At 44.0% G+C, this 14,944-nt stretch overlaps 1 protein-coding gene across 1 annotated transcript; it reads right to left on the bottom strand.

The window, feature by feature from the left end:
- Positions 1–1,509: 1,509 nt before the first annotated feature.
- mdm1 (Mdm1 nuclear protein) lies at positions 1,510–14,580 on the bottom strand. The gene is made up of 17 exons (XM_070854113.1): positions 14,529–14,580; positions 13,539–13,638; positions 13,186–13,335; positions 12,706–12,813; positions 12,388–12,453; positions 12,173–12,273; positions 11,932–12,069; positions 11,422–11,583; positions 10,668–10,777; positions 10,495–10,537; positions 6,091–6,320; positions 5,846–6,007; positions 4,680–4,762; positions 3,800–3,858; positions 3,447–3,720; positions 1,854–1,913; positions 1,510–1,768 (listed from the first exon to the last, which is right to left on the bottom strand). Exons 1-17 carry the CDS (start codon positions 14,544–14,546, stop codon positions 1,659–1,661), a joined length of 1,974 nt encoding a protein of 657 aa, XP_070710214.1. The 5' UTR covers positions 14,547–14,580; the 3' UTR covers positions 1,510–1,658.
- Between the last annotated feature and the right edge of the window lie 364 nt (positions 14,581–14,944).

Raw genomic sequence — 14,944 nt, 5'->3', positions numbered from 1 at the left:
TGTGTTTCACGTGTTGTCACTCTTCCTTTGAAACTTTAGAACTGGACTTATTATGATGAAATCACAGGGGAGCCAACGCCCACAGCTTTACATTGTTTGCTCTGGCCGCTATGTGTTTGTGTGGGGAATTCACAGTCAGCTGGACCATCACTTCATACCTGGCTGCCGCCGTGTGTGTGTGTGTGTCTGTATGGTGTTTAAACAGCACGTATGGCGTTGCCAGGTTACCTGGACTCTCCGTCCGGAGGAAAAGATGATGTTGCTGTTTGTTCCTCTGACGTAGAGAAATATTTAAAGAAAGGAAAAATAGTTTGAGGAACTTTGTTGTGAATTTCCGACGCAATAAAACTGGATTTACTCGAGTATTTCCATTTTCTTTTCCTTTCTCCTTTTTATTCCTCTTTAGTCACTTTGAAATTAATTACGATCAACAAGTCAAACATTATGAGAGTTTTGCTCAGAATTGTTTTAATATTTCTGCTATTTGTGGTTTTTCTTTGTTGTTTTATTATTTCCTGGTTATTTCTTTCGTAGCATCTTTAATTATGATCATTACACACATATATATATATATATTTACATTTATATTTTGATATTTTAACTCCACAGTAAAAGCTTTTGCATGTTTTTATATCTTTTTATAGCAATTATCATGGTTAATTATTCTGTAGTTAATTATCCTGCATGTAACTGAAATGAATAAAGTTGTTGGGTGTGTTTACATCCAGTTAAAGCCGCTGTGACTGTGGGAGCAAAATTCTTGTGGTTTGTTTTTGCCCCCACGCTGAGAAGTGTAAAATTACTGGGTTTTTTCAATGGAGTCTGGTGCTGCATCAACTGCACCTGTTTACAGCAACTCCAAGCTGGAGCTGCTGGAGGTACAACAGAGTAAAACACGTGGAAAGTATTTCCTCTGAACTTTGTCACCTCCAAATCCCACCAGGAGGCTGCGTTTCTTCCTCTGTCTGCTTTAAATGTGTCTTGGATGTATTTCCTGCTTTGTTGTGCTGCAGCTACAGACAGTCAAAGTGTTTCTCCACATCCAAGATGAACCTCTGGTGCTAAAAACCCTCTGACCGGCTGACCTCCCACCTGGTGCCACTGATTATAAGATAATATTGATGTAGTGGTGGAATATACGATTGAAAGTCTGCAGGGGGGGGCTTTTATTTTGAAATCCACACCTCATCCGTCCGTCGGAAGCAGACCAAAAGCGCCGAGACGCTTCTGGGAAGCTCCTGAAAGGCGACACAGACGCTCCCGGTGTGATTTAGCCTTCAAAGCTCCAAACAGCAGCTCACATTAAAGAGTTCGAGGCTCAACTTCAAGAGGAATTAAAGATTTTGAGGTTTTCACACTAACTTGAACTCAGTTTTTATGGTTTAAAATAAGCATAAAATAAGAATAAAAATAACAGAGTTGGTGTTTATGTCACTTTTATGACTTGTTTAACAACATGTTTACTACATGCACATAATCACTACACTTAGAAAAACATCAGCGCCATAAATTAATCTATAAAAATACATGATTCTCACTATTAAAATTAATCACTTAAAATCTGTAAAAACACATTATTTCCCTACTGACAACTGAAGCTTCTACGAACAGCACGCTAGTTTCCATAGCAACAGCAGTGTCCCGGCCGGGGTCAGAGGTCATCTCTTCCCCCAGAAGTTCTCCCGTCTCTTCTGAGCGCGCTCCAGCACGGCGGACGCTATGGAGCAGGACGCCGCTGAGCGCCACGACATCACTGACAGCCGGTCGTCTAGGCAACAGGAGGATAGATAGTTATATTATTTTATTCTTTTAATGAAAATTCATAACAGAAGTTAAAGTTTTTAAATGTTCACCTTCGTCGGAGCCGCAGCCTCCTGAACCCTGCAGCTCCCTGGACCTCAAACCCAAATCACCTGAGGACGCACAGGTACAGGATTATCAATAACGTGCACAATATTGATCAGCAGCACACTACCGTCACTCAGAGGGGCGTTTGATACAGATAAAATCACATTATATGTCATTCTATCATGATCACGATGTAGATATATACAGCATGAAGTCGTCAATTTTCTGGAAATCCAAAGAGACTTAATAAAAATAGTGTTTTTAATCCTGGGCCCTGTTTGCACCTGATCACAGTAGATCCACTAAAAGAGCTTGTTTGATCCACTGACAGGCTCAGAGTGTTATTCTAAGTGTGTGACAGCATCATGGAAAGGATCCCTACAGAGAGAGACCTGGAAGATCCTTTTGGTTTAACCACAAACAGCCGTTATATCGCTCTCTGCACACACACCAGACTCCATTCACTAAAACAGGGATTTTAGCTCACAGAGCGCTGTAGTTGCTGGTCTGCTGCTGCCTCAAGGGGTTAGTTTGTTTGTGGTATCGTTTGTTACGCAAATATTCTTTTGAATACAAACTGAACCTTTGAAACACCCAAACCACACAGTAACACAAACAAACTAACAGATTGCTGCAGCAGTAGACCAGCAACTCCAGCGATCTGTGGCGTAAAATTACTGTTTTTGTGAATGGAGTCTGGTGAATGGAGAAATTACTCTTTAATACAGAGAATGGGGGATTTTAAAGCGTTTTAACAATAATGCCCAGAAAATGTTAAAGAGGTGGATACAAAGGGTCATTATTGGAAAACCCTGATGACCCACGACGCAGCGTGCAGTGAAATCTGCTTTTCCTGGTTGAATATGAAACCTGATCTGTTGAGAAAACTGGATGAAAAGAAGATGAGGAGGAAGTGAAGAAAGAGGGAGAATCCCTGTGTGTGTGTGTGTGTGTGTGTGTGTGTGTGTGTGTGTGTATTCATTCATTCATTCTGTTTAACAGAATCTAATCAGTGTTCAGGGCAGATATCTGTTTCCTATCATAAAAACATTTAAATATTAAAATGTGTTCTTCTGTCAAGTTAATTGAGAATTTTAGATTTTTGATCAGATTTAAACAAAATATAGTTTTTTCTTTAAATAAAATCAGAATCAGTTGTTTCTACATTTTAATGAAACTCTAAAAGCACAACCTGCAGATTTTAATCAATTTCTAACTTAACACTAATTGATATCATTGATGTATTATTATCATTAATGTGTGTTACTATTGATATGCATCTAGAAAAAGGTAAAAATAACCATCAGAGCTGATCAGAAAAATCATCGATTCATTATCAATAAACTGTCGGCAACTATTTTAGTAACTTATTGTTTTTTTAGGTAAGAATGTGAAACATCATTTTGTCTTTGGGAAACTGTTTCTACTTTTTATGTGTTTTTGACTTTTACCTGTTTTATTTGTTTACTATGTTTTTATGTGATATTTGATTTTGTCATTATTATTATTATTATTACATATTTAGACCAGACAATCACTTGATTAATCGTAAGCATCACAGCGGCATTAATCAATAATCAAACTCTACAGACGCTCACCGTTGTGCTGGAAGTCGGGGTGCCTCAGGGTGCCCTGGATGCAGTGTGGGGGCGGGACCAGCGGGTGCAGGGACGCAGGGGACAGCGGCGATGGCGGCGGCGGCTTCGTCCTGATTGGTTTGGAGGGAGGACTGACGGACGGTTTGTGGTCGGGGGAGGGGCCATATACGGAGTTGGGGGCGGGGCTAGTATCTAGCCACGCCTCCATCTGTTTGAGCGGCTCGTTGGGCGCCGCCTCCGCCCCCGCTGCCACGGAAACGGCTGACCCACACCTCTGAACACAAAACCAGTCACCTCAGTTTCATGATATAATACAATAGAATAAACTACACGATGGTTGTTTATTGTTTTACCTGCTTGTACAGAGAAGATTCATCACTGCTCCTCAGTTTTCCCACTAGCATAGCGCCACCTGGAGGACAGGTAGAGGTCACCACTGGTATCTGTGCTTTATTACTGTCCCCATTTCAGGACACTGACTTCATCTGCTACATTTCAGAGGGAAATATCTTATTTTCATTTCAATACAAGTATGATTTCATGATATTATGTGAAAAATTAAACTACCAAACAGTATATAAAGTTTGAGGTTAAACAATTAGTCAATTAATCTATTAGTTTAAGTTATTTTCAAAGCAAAATTGACTTAATAATTTTGCGGTTTGTGCTGCCGATGGGACAAAACAGGACCTGTGAAGGCGTCACTCTGTGAGTATAATAGATAATAAATGGATCGATGGAGAAAATAATCAGCAGATGAATAGTTCAAAATTAGCTTCACCTCAACCAACAATAATCTAATAATAGAATATATAAAAGTCACAGGGGGACAATTTAATTACTTTAACTATATTATTATACTCTCAGACTTTTATTTTTACAGTTTGGTTTTAGCACTTCCTGCACCTCTGTGTGTCCAATTTGAGTTTTGGACCATGAAGTGAGGACATTTAGGTCGGTCTGACTCCAGGTTAGGATGCAGTTTAGGGTGTGTGTGTGTTCTAGTACTTGTTACACAGTGAGGACCAGAACACGTACTTCACCAGCACAGTGAGGACATTTTGGCCAGTCCAATCACACGTCCAAAGGGTTGTTTTAAGGTTAAGATTTGGTTTTCAGGTTAAGGTCAGAGCTATATTTAGGTTAGAGTTAAGGTAAGGGAATGCTATATCTACATGAGGGACCTCACAAAGATAGAAATACAAGTATGTGTGTGTGTGTGTGAGTCAATACCGGTGGCAGGTGTGGTGAGGTCATGGTGAGTTCTCTGAACCGGCAGCAGCTTCAGCCTCGGAGTCGGTAACCTTCCCTCCTCCCTTCACACACACACACACACACACACACACACACACACACACACACACACACACACACACACACACACACACACACACACACACACACACACACACACACACACACACACACACACACACACACACACACACACACACACACACACACACACAGCATCAGTTCCTGAGAAACCAGTGTGCGGCTGCAGAGAAGCTTTGATCTGACTTTGGCAGAATAACTCACTTTCAAATGTTTTGAACTGAAAAAAATTTTTTCTTGATGTCTGTCTACCAGAAATATGTTCTCGTCTATGTGAGGAGTGTGAGACTTTCTAAATACTAAATTTAAAAAATTTGATTAGAAGCACAATACCCTGTGTCGACACAGACGCCAAGCAGGAAAACGGATTTTAACCCACTTAAAAAACGCCCATCTAAAAAACGTCAATCTCAGTTTAAGTGTCAATGTCAATCTCTTCCAAGCCACCAGGTTCCTTTAACAAAAACAGTAATTTTACCTCGTAGAAGACGGAAGCCGCTGGTCCAGTTGCTGCCTCATTTGGCTAGTTTGTTTGTGTTATTGTACGACTTTGGCGTATTAGTAAGAATTAATTCAGATCTGAACTAATGTGTTAAAACACCAAAGTGACAGCAATTGGACCAACCAGCTCCTGTCTGCTGCAAGGTAAAATTACTGTTTTTGTCAATGGAGTCTGGTGACCTTGAAGAGAGTAACGTAACGGCTACAGTTCCCCATCTGAAAGGGCCATCTGATGCAGTAAATATTCTAAACATAGCGTACACTTAAAATGATATTGTTGTTTTGTAGGTGGGCCCTTTTCTGCCTCCTCCACAGCAGTACATTGCTTATTATCTGTGCCTGTCTGGTTCTCCAAACTGGAAACATGCTGACTGCCATCTTTTGTAGGTAACACGCTGACTAAGGAGAAATGTCTAAATGTCTCATACAGCCACACTTCAAAAAGCCATAACTATCCCTTTAAGTGAGATAACACATACATAAAACAGGATAAACCCGGGTTATAAACACCCTTTAAATTACGTAAAGTAGATTAATGCATTAAAGTGAGATGAGACACATACTCATCTGTATTTTCTTCTTCTTCTTCTTCTTTTTCTTCTCCCCAAGCCATGCGCCTCTCTGCAGAGGGACTCGGAGGTGCTTTAATTCCTGTGTTTCTGTTTGATGGGTGTATTTCCCCCGAGCCCATCACAGAAGACCTCTTACTGCAGCTACTGGAGCGGCTGAAAACAAGGACAGACAATCAGGAAACGAGCTCAAAAAAAGGTTTTCAGGCGACGCTCTCTCCGCCCGCTGCGTCTCTCACCTGGCCAGGTCCAGGGCCTCCACGTGGGAACAGCAGCGGCCATCTGGATCGTCGCAGAGGTCGAAGGTCAGGCGGGGGGTGGGCGGGTCGGTGGCCGTGGTGTCTGTCGGCTCCCACAGAGCGTTGTGTTCGGACAGCAGCTGGCTCAGGTGATCTCTGGAGAAATTAGCTCCCCAGGCTCGGCGGCGGTACGCTAGCGCCTGCTGCCTCAGCTCCCTCAACTCCTTCATCTGGACGGGAACACACAGGAGGTGTTTCACCCTTTTTTTTACCAACACAGTCCAAGGTGCAAAGAAAAACTCAGTCAAACCTGTACACACAGATGTGATACACATATTTTTAGATTCAGGGCATCCTACATGTTCAGAGGATATCAGTATCTATCCATAGCTGTTCACATTATGCATGAACAATAACAACATTATAACATAATTCCTCCTCACCATTACTTTAAAGTGCATTTTTACGCTGATGACACCATTTTATATACGTCAGACTCCACCCCAGCCCAGACCAGACCCCGACTACTCTTTAGTCTGCATTTTCATTCTTTCCAGGCAGCACTTGTTAATCACAGACAGGTTATTCTCCACCTCCTCCATTGACTCTGAATGTCCGGCCATTCAAACTTTAAATGGCACCCATATTGCTTTTACTGAGTCACACGGATATTTAGGAATTTGGCTTGACAGCCATTCAAGGCTCAAAAATTACATATCAAACTGGGTTTCCTGTGTAGAACTAAAGGTTGTCTGTCTGCATCCAATCGTAAAACTATGCAATCAACCTTTTTCTGTATTGCCATGCAGCCCCATCAACTCTTCAGCAGTTAAACCCTCTGTATCACAGTGAATTACGTTTTTATCCCAAATGACAAATTTAGGATTCATCACTGTACCAGAAGGTTTGATGGACGAGAAGAAACATTCCCCTCACGTTAAATCCACTCATTTCAGTACTCGATCCAGTGCCAACCTAACTTTAGAGATCAGGTACTAATTAAAATTTTATTTTAAAACCTTATTACCTGCTGTCTTTGTTGATTTCTTGTTTGTGCTTTTCTGAATGTTGCTTGTTTCAAGGTATTTTTTGCAAAACAGATATTAATCTCAATGCCTGGTTAAATAAAGATTAAATAAAAACAAAACAAAAATAAAGCTCAGATGTCCGATCCAATGAAATCCGTTCGGAAATCATAGAAATAAGACGTCTATAACTGCAGAACTTGCCTGAGAACCGTCATGCTTTTATGTTTTCTTCACTATCAAAGAAATCCCCTGATAACTGTCTAAACGTTTGTGGTCACATTGCAGCCAGGAGCTGCTCACAGTTCATTCGGCATACTTTACTTTAGATATTCATGGTTTCCAGAGGTCGGTTCGTCCTGACCTTTCCTCTAGTGCTCTACAGACTACCAGTGACATTAACTGGTCCTCAGCTGCAGCCCTAACCAATATATTCCAAAGCTGACAGACATGCTGGTACTTCATGAACCCGACAATCGCTGTGGATTGTTTAGAAAGCAGCAACACGACGGCCACAAACAGAAATGTTTAGCTGCTGCGTTATGAACACATGATGACACTGTTTTTCAAAACTTCTCTGTTGAGAAGTCGAAAACGTATGTAAATGTCGAAAAGCGAAACAGAAGTAGAGCAAAGGAGGATGTGAATGTGTAGGAATCATGTTGGCGTTGCAAGTGATGCAGTTCACAAACGAAACAGTAAATGGGTAGTAAGAGGGCAAGACTGTATCAAAATTAGTCAAATGTAATTTGTTTGAGTTGCAGCTTTTGAAAAATCGCAGGCTGTAGATTCTGGTAAACGGTAACCGGACCCTGACCCCAGTCCAAACCCTGGATAACCCCCGGCCCTGTTTTCAAAGCTAACCTCAGTGTCTCTAAACCTAAACCTCAACCCCAAGACGAACCGTAAGCCTGATGCTGCACATCTCTCCACCAGCTGTCACCCTGCTAAGTGACAGCAGCTGTGAGTCTGCAAAGGTTTATTTCCTCAGAACAGGTAGCACCTGACGTCAGCTGACAGCTTCCCTCCACACACTGAAACCCTTCACACGCCAGACTCACCGCAGGGATGGAAAGTTAACTGGACGGTTACACATCACCCACAGATTCATAGATCTCCGGCTCAGGTTCATTGAATTTCTTCATTTAGTTTGTTTTTAATCATGTGAAATAAAGAGATGCCGCAGCACAAACGGCTGTTGTATCGCTCCATTCAAACCCACCAGACTCCATTGGCAAAAACAGTAATTTTACCTTGCAGAACATGTGAGTGTCTGGTCTACTGCTGCATCCATCCATTCGTTTGTTTGTGTTGTGTTGTTGTGTTGGATCCGAACTAACCCTTTAAAACACACACAAAGTCTCACAATGGCACAAACAAAACTAAATCGAGGCAGCAGTAGACCAGAAATTCCTATGTAAAATTGCTGTTTTTGTCAATGGAGTCTGGTGGCTTTGAAGAGCGCGATATAACAGCTGTTTCTTGTTAATGGAAAAGGATCCTCCAGGTCTATCTCTGTAGGGATCCTTAACGCTGTCAGACAAACTTTGATCAGGTGCATCTGCAGCAGTTCTAGCTCTTTCCCCACATGCTGAGGTGATCCGGTCATTTTGAACCCAACATATCTAAAAACAGGGCCCAGGTTTGAAGATATTGAAGTTATCCTTTAAGTTCTTCCACACCAAACTGTGAAAACGAGCCGTTTGAGGAGCCGTCTTCGTCATGTTGAAACAGGAACACGAACTGTTGCCACAAAGCTGGAAGAACATAAGATTTCACTCACTCTTGTTTTTGTCTTTGAATGCTAAGACCAAAAAAGTGACAGTAACAGTTGTAAGAGCGGTTTCCCTGCACAGCTTTAGGGAATGTACTTCACGTCGTTTGATGTCATCTTCGCTGAACTGGTGTCAGCTGAAATCTGTGCATTTCAGGTAGAAAAGGGGAAAAGTGCTTCATGTTGCAAAAGCAGCTGCCCCCCTCCTCAGCCACACTGGAACGTACCTGTGTGTGTGTGAGTGTGTGTGAGACAAACACTGTGTTGTTTCCCTGAAATGAAGCTCTGTGGTTTTACTGCTGACACTCAGCACTCTGGTTTTCCATCCGCAACACAAACACACAGTTTAGCTAGCAGTCAAGCACTGCGTCAGGCGCTGCGCAAATCCCCCCGCCCACCCACCCCACGACTACCACATCAATGAAACTGATTGTAGTGATCACTCAGATCAACCGTCTCTGAGTAGTAAACATGCCACTGACACTTGCTCCATGGAGCTTAAATCTACACACTCATCGCTAACTTTCATTGCTTTTCATTGGATTTGTTGCTAAAAGGGCTGCAGCTATTACCCACTGTCATTATTGATCACTCTGCTGATTGTTTTTCCTCGATTAATCCACCTGTTTGGTCTTTAAGTGCCCAGCTGTTTAAGGAACTATAAGTTTGTGAGGTGTTTTTAAGATTTACGCCTTCAGCAGTCACACAGTTTGACGAGGAAGACCAACGCATCGTGCTGACGACGCTCCTACAACTGAAATGTTCGCTTTTGAGTCACATTTGTCACATTTTTCAGGGATGAATTGACTCTTTTAGCGTCCGAAGAGCCTCTTTTATATGTCTTGTGTCCTGGCATTTTTCCTATGAATTCCTACACCAGACTACAGCTTAAAAAGCCTTGAATTAAGAGCATAAATCCTTAGCGTCTCACCCAACCCCCCAGGACGTGCGCCAGGCTTTGAAGCCAATTTGACATAGTGGTGACACCGTGTGATTACAGCTGTTGGGCTGAGAAACACTGTTTTTCCACAGACTCACATTGTGAAAGAGACATATTTAGATCAGCGGATAAATTTTTTGAGTCACATCCCCGCAGAGTGACTCACTTCACCATCAGAATTTGATCCACTCAGTCCGATAACATTTGGAAAGTCTAGAAGAGCAACACGATTAAATCATATTGTCCTTATTCAAACTAGCAGAGGAAGCTAACAGGAAGTTAGCTGGCTCGGCAGGCACAAGACGCTTCTACGCCGTGATCTATGGGCCCAACGATGCAGCAACTCGGGTACTTTTATGCCCTGGAAGTCGAACTTTTTTGTCTTCATGCGTCACTGAGCAGCTTTCACAGGGATGAACAGAGCCTCTGTTAACTAAACCCAGCTGAACACACAACTACAATACTGAAGACAGTTTTTGGTTAACGTTTTTTCTCTGTAATGGTGCTAAGCTAGCAGTTTCCCCCTGCTTCTAGCCTTTATGCTAAGCTAGGCTAATTATGACCAACAGTCTGACCTGCAGCTGGATGACTGAGTCCAATAATAAAGGCTAACTGACGCCGCCCCCCCCCGTTATGATGCGTGCTTAAGAAGACTAAAGCCTGACCTGGGGGCCGTCGCGACCCGCGGCTCCGCCCTCCTCCCGGATCCTGTAGAGGGGAGAACGAAAGCTGGACTCATACTCTGTCAACATCCTGTCAGACAGACAGACGACTTCGTGAACGTAATGAAGTCACGATGCACGACAGCACACACACAGAGACGCACACTGAAACACACCTGTGTCGTCTCTGCGCTGGAGGAGGAGGAGGCGTGGCGTCCTCTTTCTGAGGGGCGTCCTGTTTGGGGCGGGGCTTCTTCGCTGACACCTCCATCCTCTTTCTGTTGGTCTGGAGATGAGAAACGCTCAGTCGGGGCCTTTTTTTGTGAAGAAGAATTACTGCAGGAACAACGGGATCATCATGCTGTCTGCCTGTCGAGGTGTCTGTTATCAGGAAGTAACGGCTCTCTGCCGCCACGTCATCCATTCATTCCTGCTAACGGACACCTTATTGGGCTTTATTCTGCTTATGTCATGGTCCCTGGTCAAAGTCATGACTAATGCCTGGAATAATCATTACCATCCCATTATGTTCTCATGCAATGACAACGTTGGTCACTTCTCCAGAAAATAGGATGGACCACAGATACGACGTGGCAACCGGAGATATTTTTTAATCCGCTCAGCTGTTAGCCAGAAAGCTAACGTTATGCTAGCAAGATTCAACGTCAGTTAATTTAATGTCACAGTGTGTTTAACAACATTATTATAATAATAATAATAATAATAATGATAACTAGGGTTTATTAATAGGCAGACATTTTAAATTCCTTTCTCCAAGCAGTTGAAAGTTGCAATAGAGCTCAGGTGTGTTTTAGAACATGTGTATAAAACTGTTCAAATGGAAACAGTAGAAATAGAAAGTGAGGCATTAAAATGATTTTGCATTAAAGTAAGTTTGAGGAGTGTGTGTGTGTGTGTGTGTGTGTGTACCACGTGTGTGTGGAACAGGGGGACCCTCTGGTGTTCCAGGTGTTTCTGAAGGCGGGGCTCGGTGGGCGGAGCCAGACCCTGGAAGCTCCGCTGGTACTCGGTTTCCACGGAAACAGGGTTCGCCTTCAAGGGCTGCACACACCTGCCGCTGGTGTGGAGCACCTGCATGGGTGGTGGGAGGGTCAAAGGTCAGCAGCAGCACCACTTACACACCAATCAATGAAATCAAAGCGCAGCGAAGTCGCCACAGACTGACTGAACAACTCGGTAGTTGTGTTAAACCTCATCAATAGAATGACCAGTTAATCAATAATTATCAGCCAGTGAACTCATCAGTAACTCTGAACCAGTAAACAGACAGTGTGGCTCCCCCTGGTGGACACACAGCTGAGCTACAGCTATTTAAACTGCACTCTGCTCACTCCTACTACATTTTACATGGATGTAGTATTAGTACTTATTAGATATGTAGTGTTTGTACTTATTAGATATGTAGTGTTTGTACTGTACCTGCTCTGCGGTCAGTATGGGTGAAGCAGCAGCTGCAGGCTTCTTCCTGCTGAACTGTCTGTGGTACTCTGACCTCGGGCTTCCTAACCTTTGACCTCCTGACCTCAGCCCCGCCCGCCACCGCAAAGCATGCTGGACCTGCAACATGGGACGGCAGCGACGCTGTTAGTTCAAACTACAACGAAGATCGTGTTAGAGAGACACGCGGTGGAGGCGGTAACATAACCACATTTTGGCTCACGTCATCGGCCGAGAGCTGCCGTCCATCAGGCGCTGCTGTCAAAGGGCGGCTGAGCTGTGGTTGGCTGTCAGGCTTGGAGGGGTGGGGCTTCGCCGAGGAGACTGAAAAACAGCATTTTGGACAATAAGAGGACGAACCGCAAAATGAAACAGCGTAGAATCATCAGGGGTCTAAAGACAGACGCAGCTGTAGGATGTAAGATGAAGTATTTTTACCAGATTTTCCAGCAGCTCCTGGTTCTACTGATGGTCCCGGATCTGGAGCAGGCCGTCGTCCCGCTGAAGGTTCCCGGTCAGCAGCAGGCCGTCGTCCCGCTGAAGGTTCCCGGTCAGCAGCAGGCCGTCGTCCTGCTGAAGGTTCTCGGTCAGCAGCAGGCCGTCGTCCTGCTGAAGGTTCTCGGTCAGCAGCAGGCCGTCGTCCCGCTGAAGGTTCCCAGTTTGCAGCAGGCCGTCGTCCCGCTGAAGGTTCCCAGTTTGTAGCAGGCCGTCGTCCCGCTGAAGGTTCCCAGTTTGTAGCAGGCCGTCGTCTTGCCGGTGTCTCAGGCTCCACCGGAGATTCGGGGTCTGCTCGGGCTTCAGGAGGTGTTGGAGGATTTGGCTCGAGGGAGGACTCCTTCCTGGGGGCTGAGCGACTCCTGGAGGCTTTTGATGAAGACGTGGATGGAAGAACAGTTGAGGAACACTTTATTAGCTTGCATAGGATGCTAACATGCTAACATTAGCATACTAACATGGTAACAGGCAGCTTCTCTTGCTAACATTAGATATGACACATTTACAATATCACACTAATGTAGGTCGACAGTAAAAACGAGCATGTTCACATCCTAACTAAGCTCAAAGCACAGCTGAGACTAAACAGACTCGTGGGATCAATATTTAGCCGGACGGTGAAGCCAGAGAAGCTCTGAACCGTCCGAAAATTGCCGCCATACTTTAACAGGTTTGCTGTGTTGTTGTGTGTTTTTACTCTAAAGTCTGTCTGAGGAGAGTCTTGTTATGGAGACATCCTACCAGCAGGGGGCGCTGTTCTGTGCACACGGGGAGTCGGCTCAGGGAGGCAGAGCTGTGGATCCGGCGGACACAGCAGGGAGCCGCAGGACCGAGCCAGACCTCCAGAGCTGAGCATCCTCCGACGCTGCAGACCTGGTTCTCTGCTGACGCCTGAGAGGAAGAGACAAGCGGCGAGTTTAGACTTTCAGAAGAATAGTGACCAAAGTCTGTGATGTTTCATATTTTCACATGAGTCCTGGCGTTCTGGGATTTTATACCATGAAGTGTCAAGTGTCTCAAATCTTGTCTCAGACTTTAAGCTACTTGACGTCAGAGACAGAACTCCATATCAGGGCTCATATCAGGGCTCTTACCCATCTGGTCTGAGCGCAGGCCGGCCAACAGGGCGCACCGCTGAGGAGACACACTTCTGGAGCGGGGAGCCCTGTAGCTCTTCTGATATTCACTCTTACACTAAAACAAAATGATGAGATTAAATGTCAGACCACATGATGTGACTGGTGCTGAATTGATTGGAGTAGTAAGTAAATGTGATAATAAATTAAAGTCATTTAACAGGAAAAACAGAAAGAATTCACTGGTTGTGGCTTCCAGTGGGGACATTTGCTGCTTTTCTCAGCTTCTCATCACTGGAATATGACTATTTCATTTAGGTTTGGACTGCTGGTTGGACAAAACAAGCTTGGCTCAGGGACATTCTGACATTTTACAGACCAAAGAATGAGTCCATCAATTGATCTTTGTGTGGCAGATGAATAAATAATAAAAAATAATTGTGATTTGAAGCTTTAGTTGTTGCACAAATGTGTTTTTCTTCTTTTCTATCCTGTCAAACTCTGGGAACTGTGATAAGACTCTCTGATGTACTGATTACCTAAGAGGTCAATCAACAGTTATTAGAATCAATAGTTGCAGCCTGAATGTCATAACTGAGTTAACATGTCCATCAGAACAGGGAAACTAAATGATAATCAATGCAGACATTAGAAAACAACCACTATGTTAACAACTGGTATTAAATGCAGAGTAGCTCTGATGTAGCGCCAGTTTGTTGTCATGTTATTAGTAGCTGCAGTTGTGTTTACTCAGTCAATCTGAAATTGATTAGCCGGATTATCTGATTACATCAGATTACATCACATTAATCCTGACTCTGCAGTCTCGTGCCGGGCTCTGTCCGGTTCAGAGGGGCCGGACAGGTTCACTACAGCTACATCTGACTGTCATTTCATCACTTCCAGCTCACATGTGTTGCACTTAGCGAGCTAAAACAGCTAGCTACGCTGGTTAGCATCAGTGTGCTCGGCTAGCCGGTTGCTAATGCTAACACACCTGTTGCTCACCTTGAAGCGGACGGTCATGACGCTGTCGCCGCGGACAAAACACCGCGAGACGTCCCTTCGCCACTAGGTCTGACTTTCTCAACTAGCTGGTTAGTGTCGTGCAGCGAGCCGAGCAACTTAACCAGCATGCTAACCAGCTGCTCCGCTTCTCCACAGCCTCAGTAACAGGAGCAAGCTGCCGCCGTTGCCATGGCAGCTCAGCGTCTTGCGCAGGCGCGTTGGCAGCAAGGTGGGTGACGTTGCCAAGTGACGTCAGCTGTAATGAAAATCTGTATAACTCAATAATAATAATGAGCTTCCCCTCTCCTGATTGATTTATATTATCAATTTAGTCCATTTCTTTTCTTTTTTTAAGACAACTTTTTTTTAAATTAAGTGTTCCTTTAAGTGTTGAGAACATTCTCCTGCTCTGTTGT

Source organism: Pempheris klunzingeri, chromosome 22, assembly GCF_042242105.1.
Source record: "Pempheris klunzingeri isolate RE-2024b chromosome 22, fPemKlu1.hap1, whole genome shotgun sequence".
Lineage (NCBI taxonomy): Eukaryota > Metazoa > Chordata > Actinopteri > Acropomatiformes > Pempheridae > Pempheris > Pempheris klunzingeri.
This window is presented reverse-complemented; position numbering and strand designations above follow the sequence as displayed.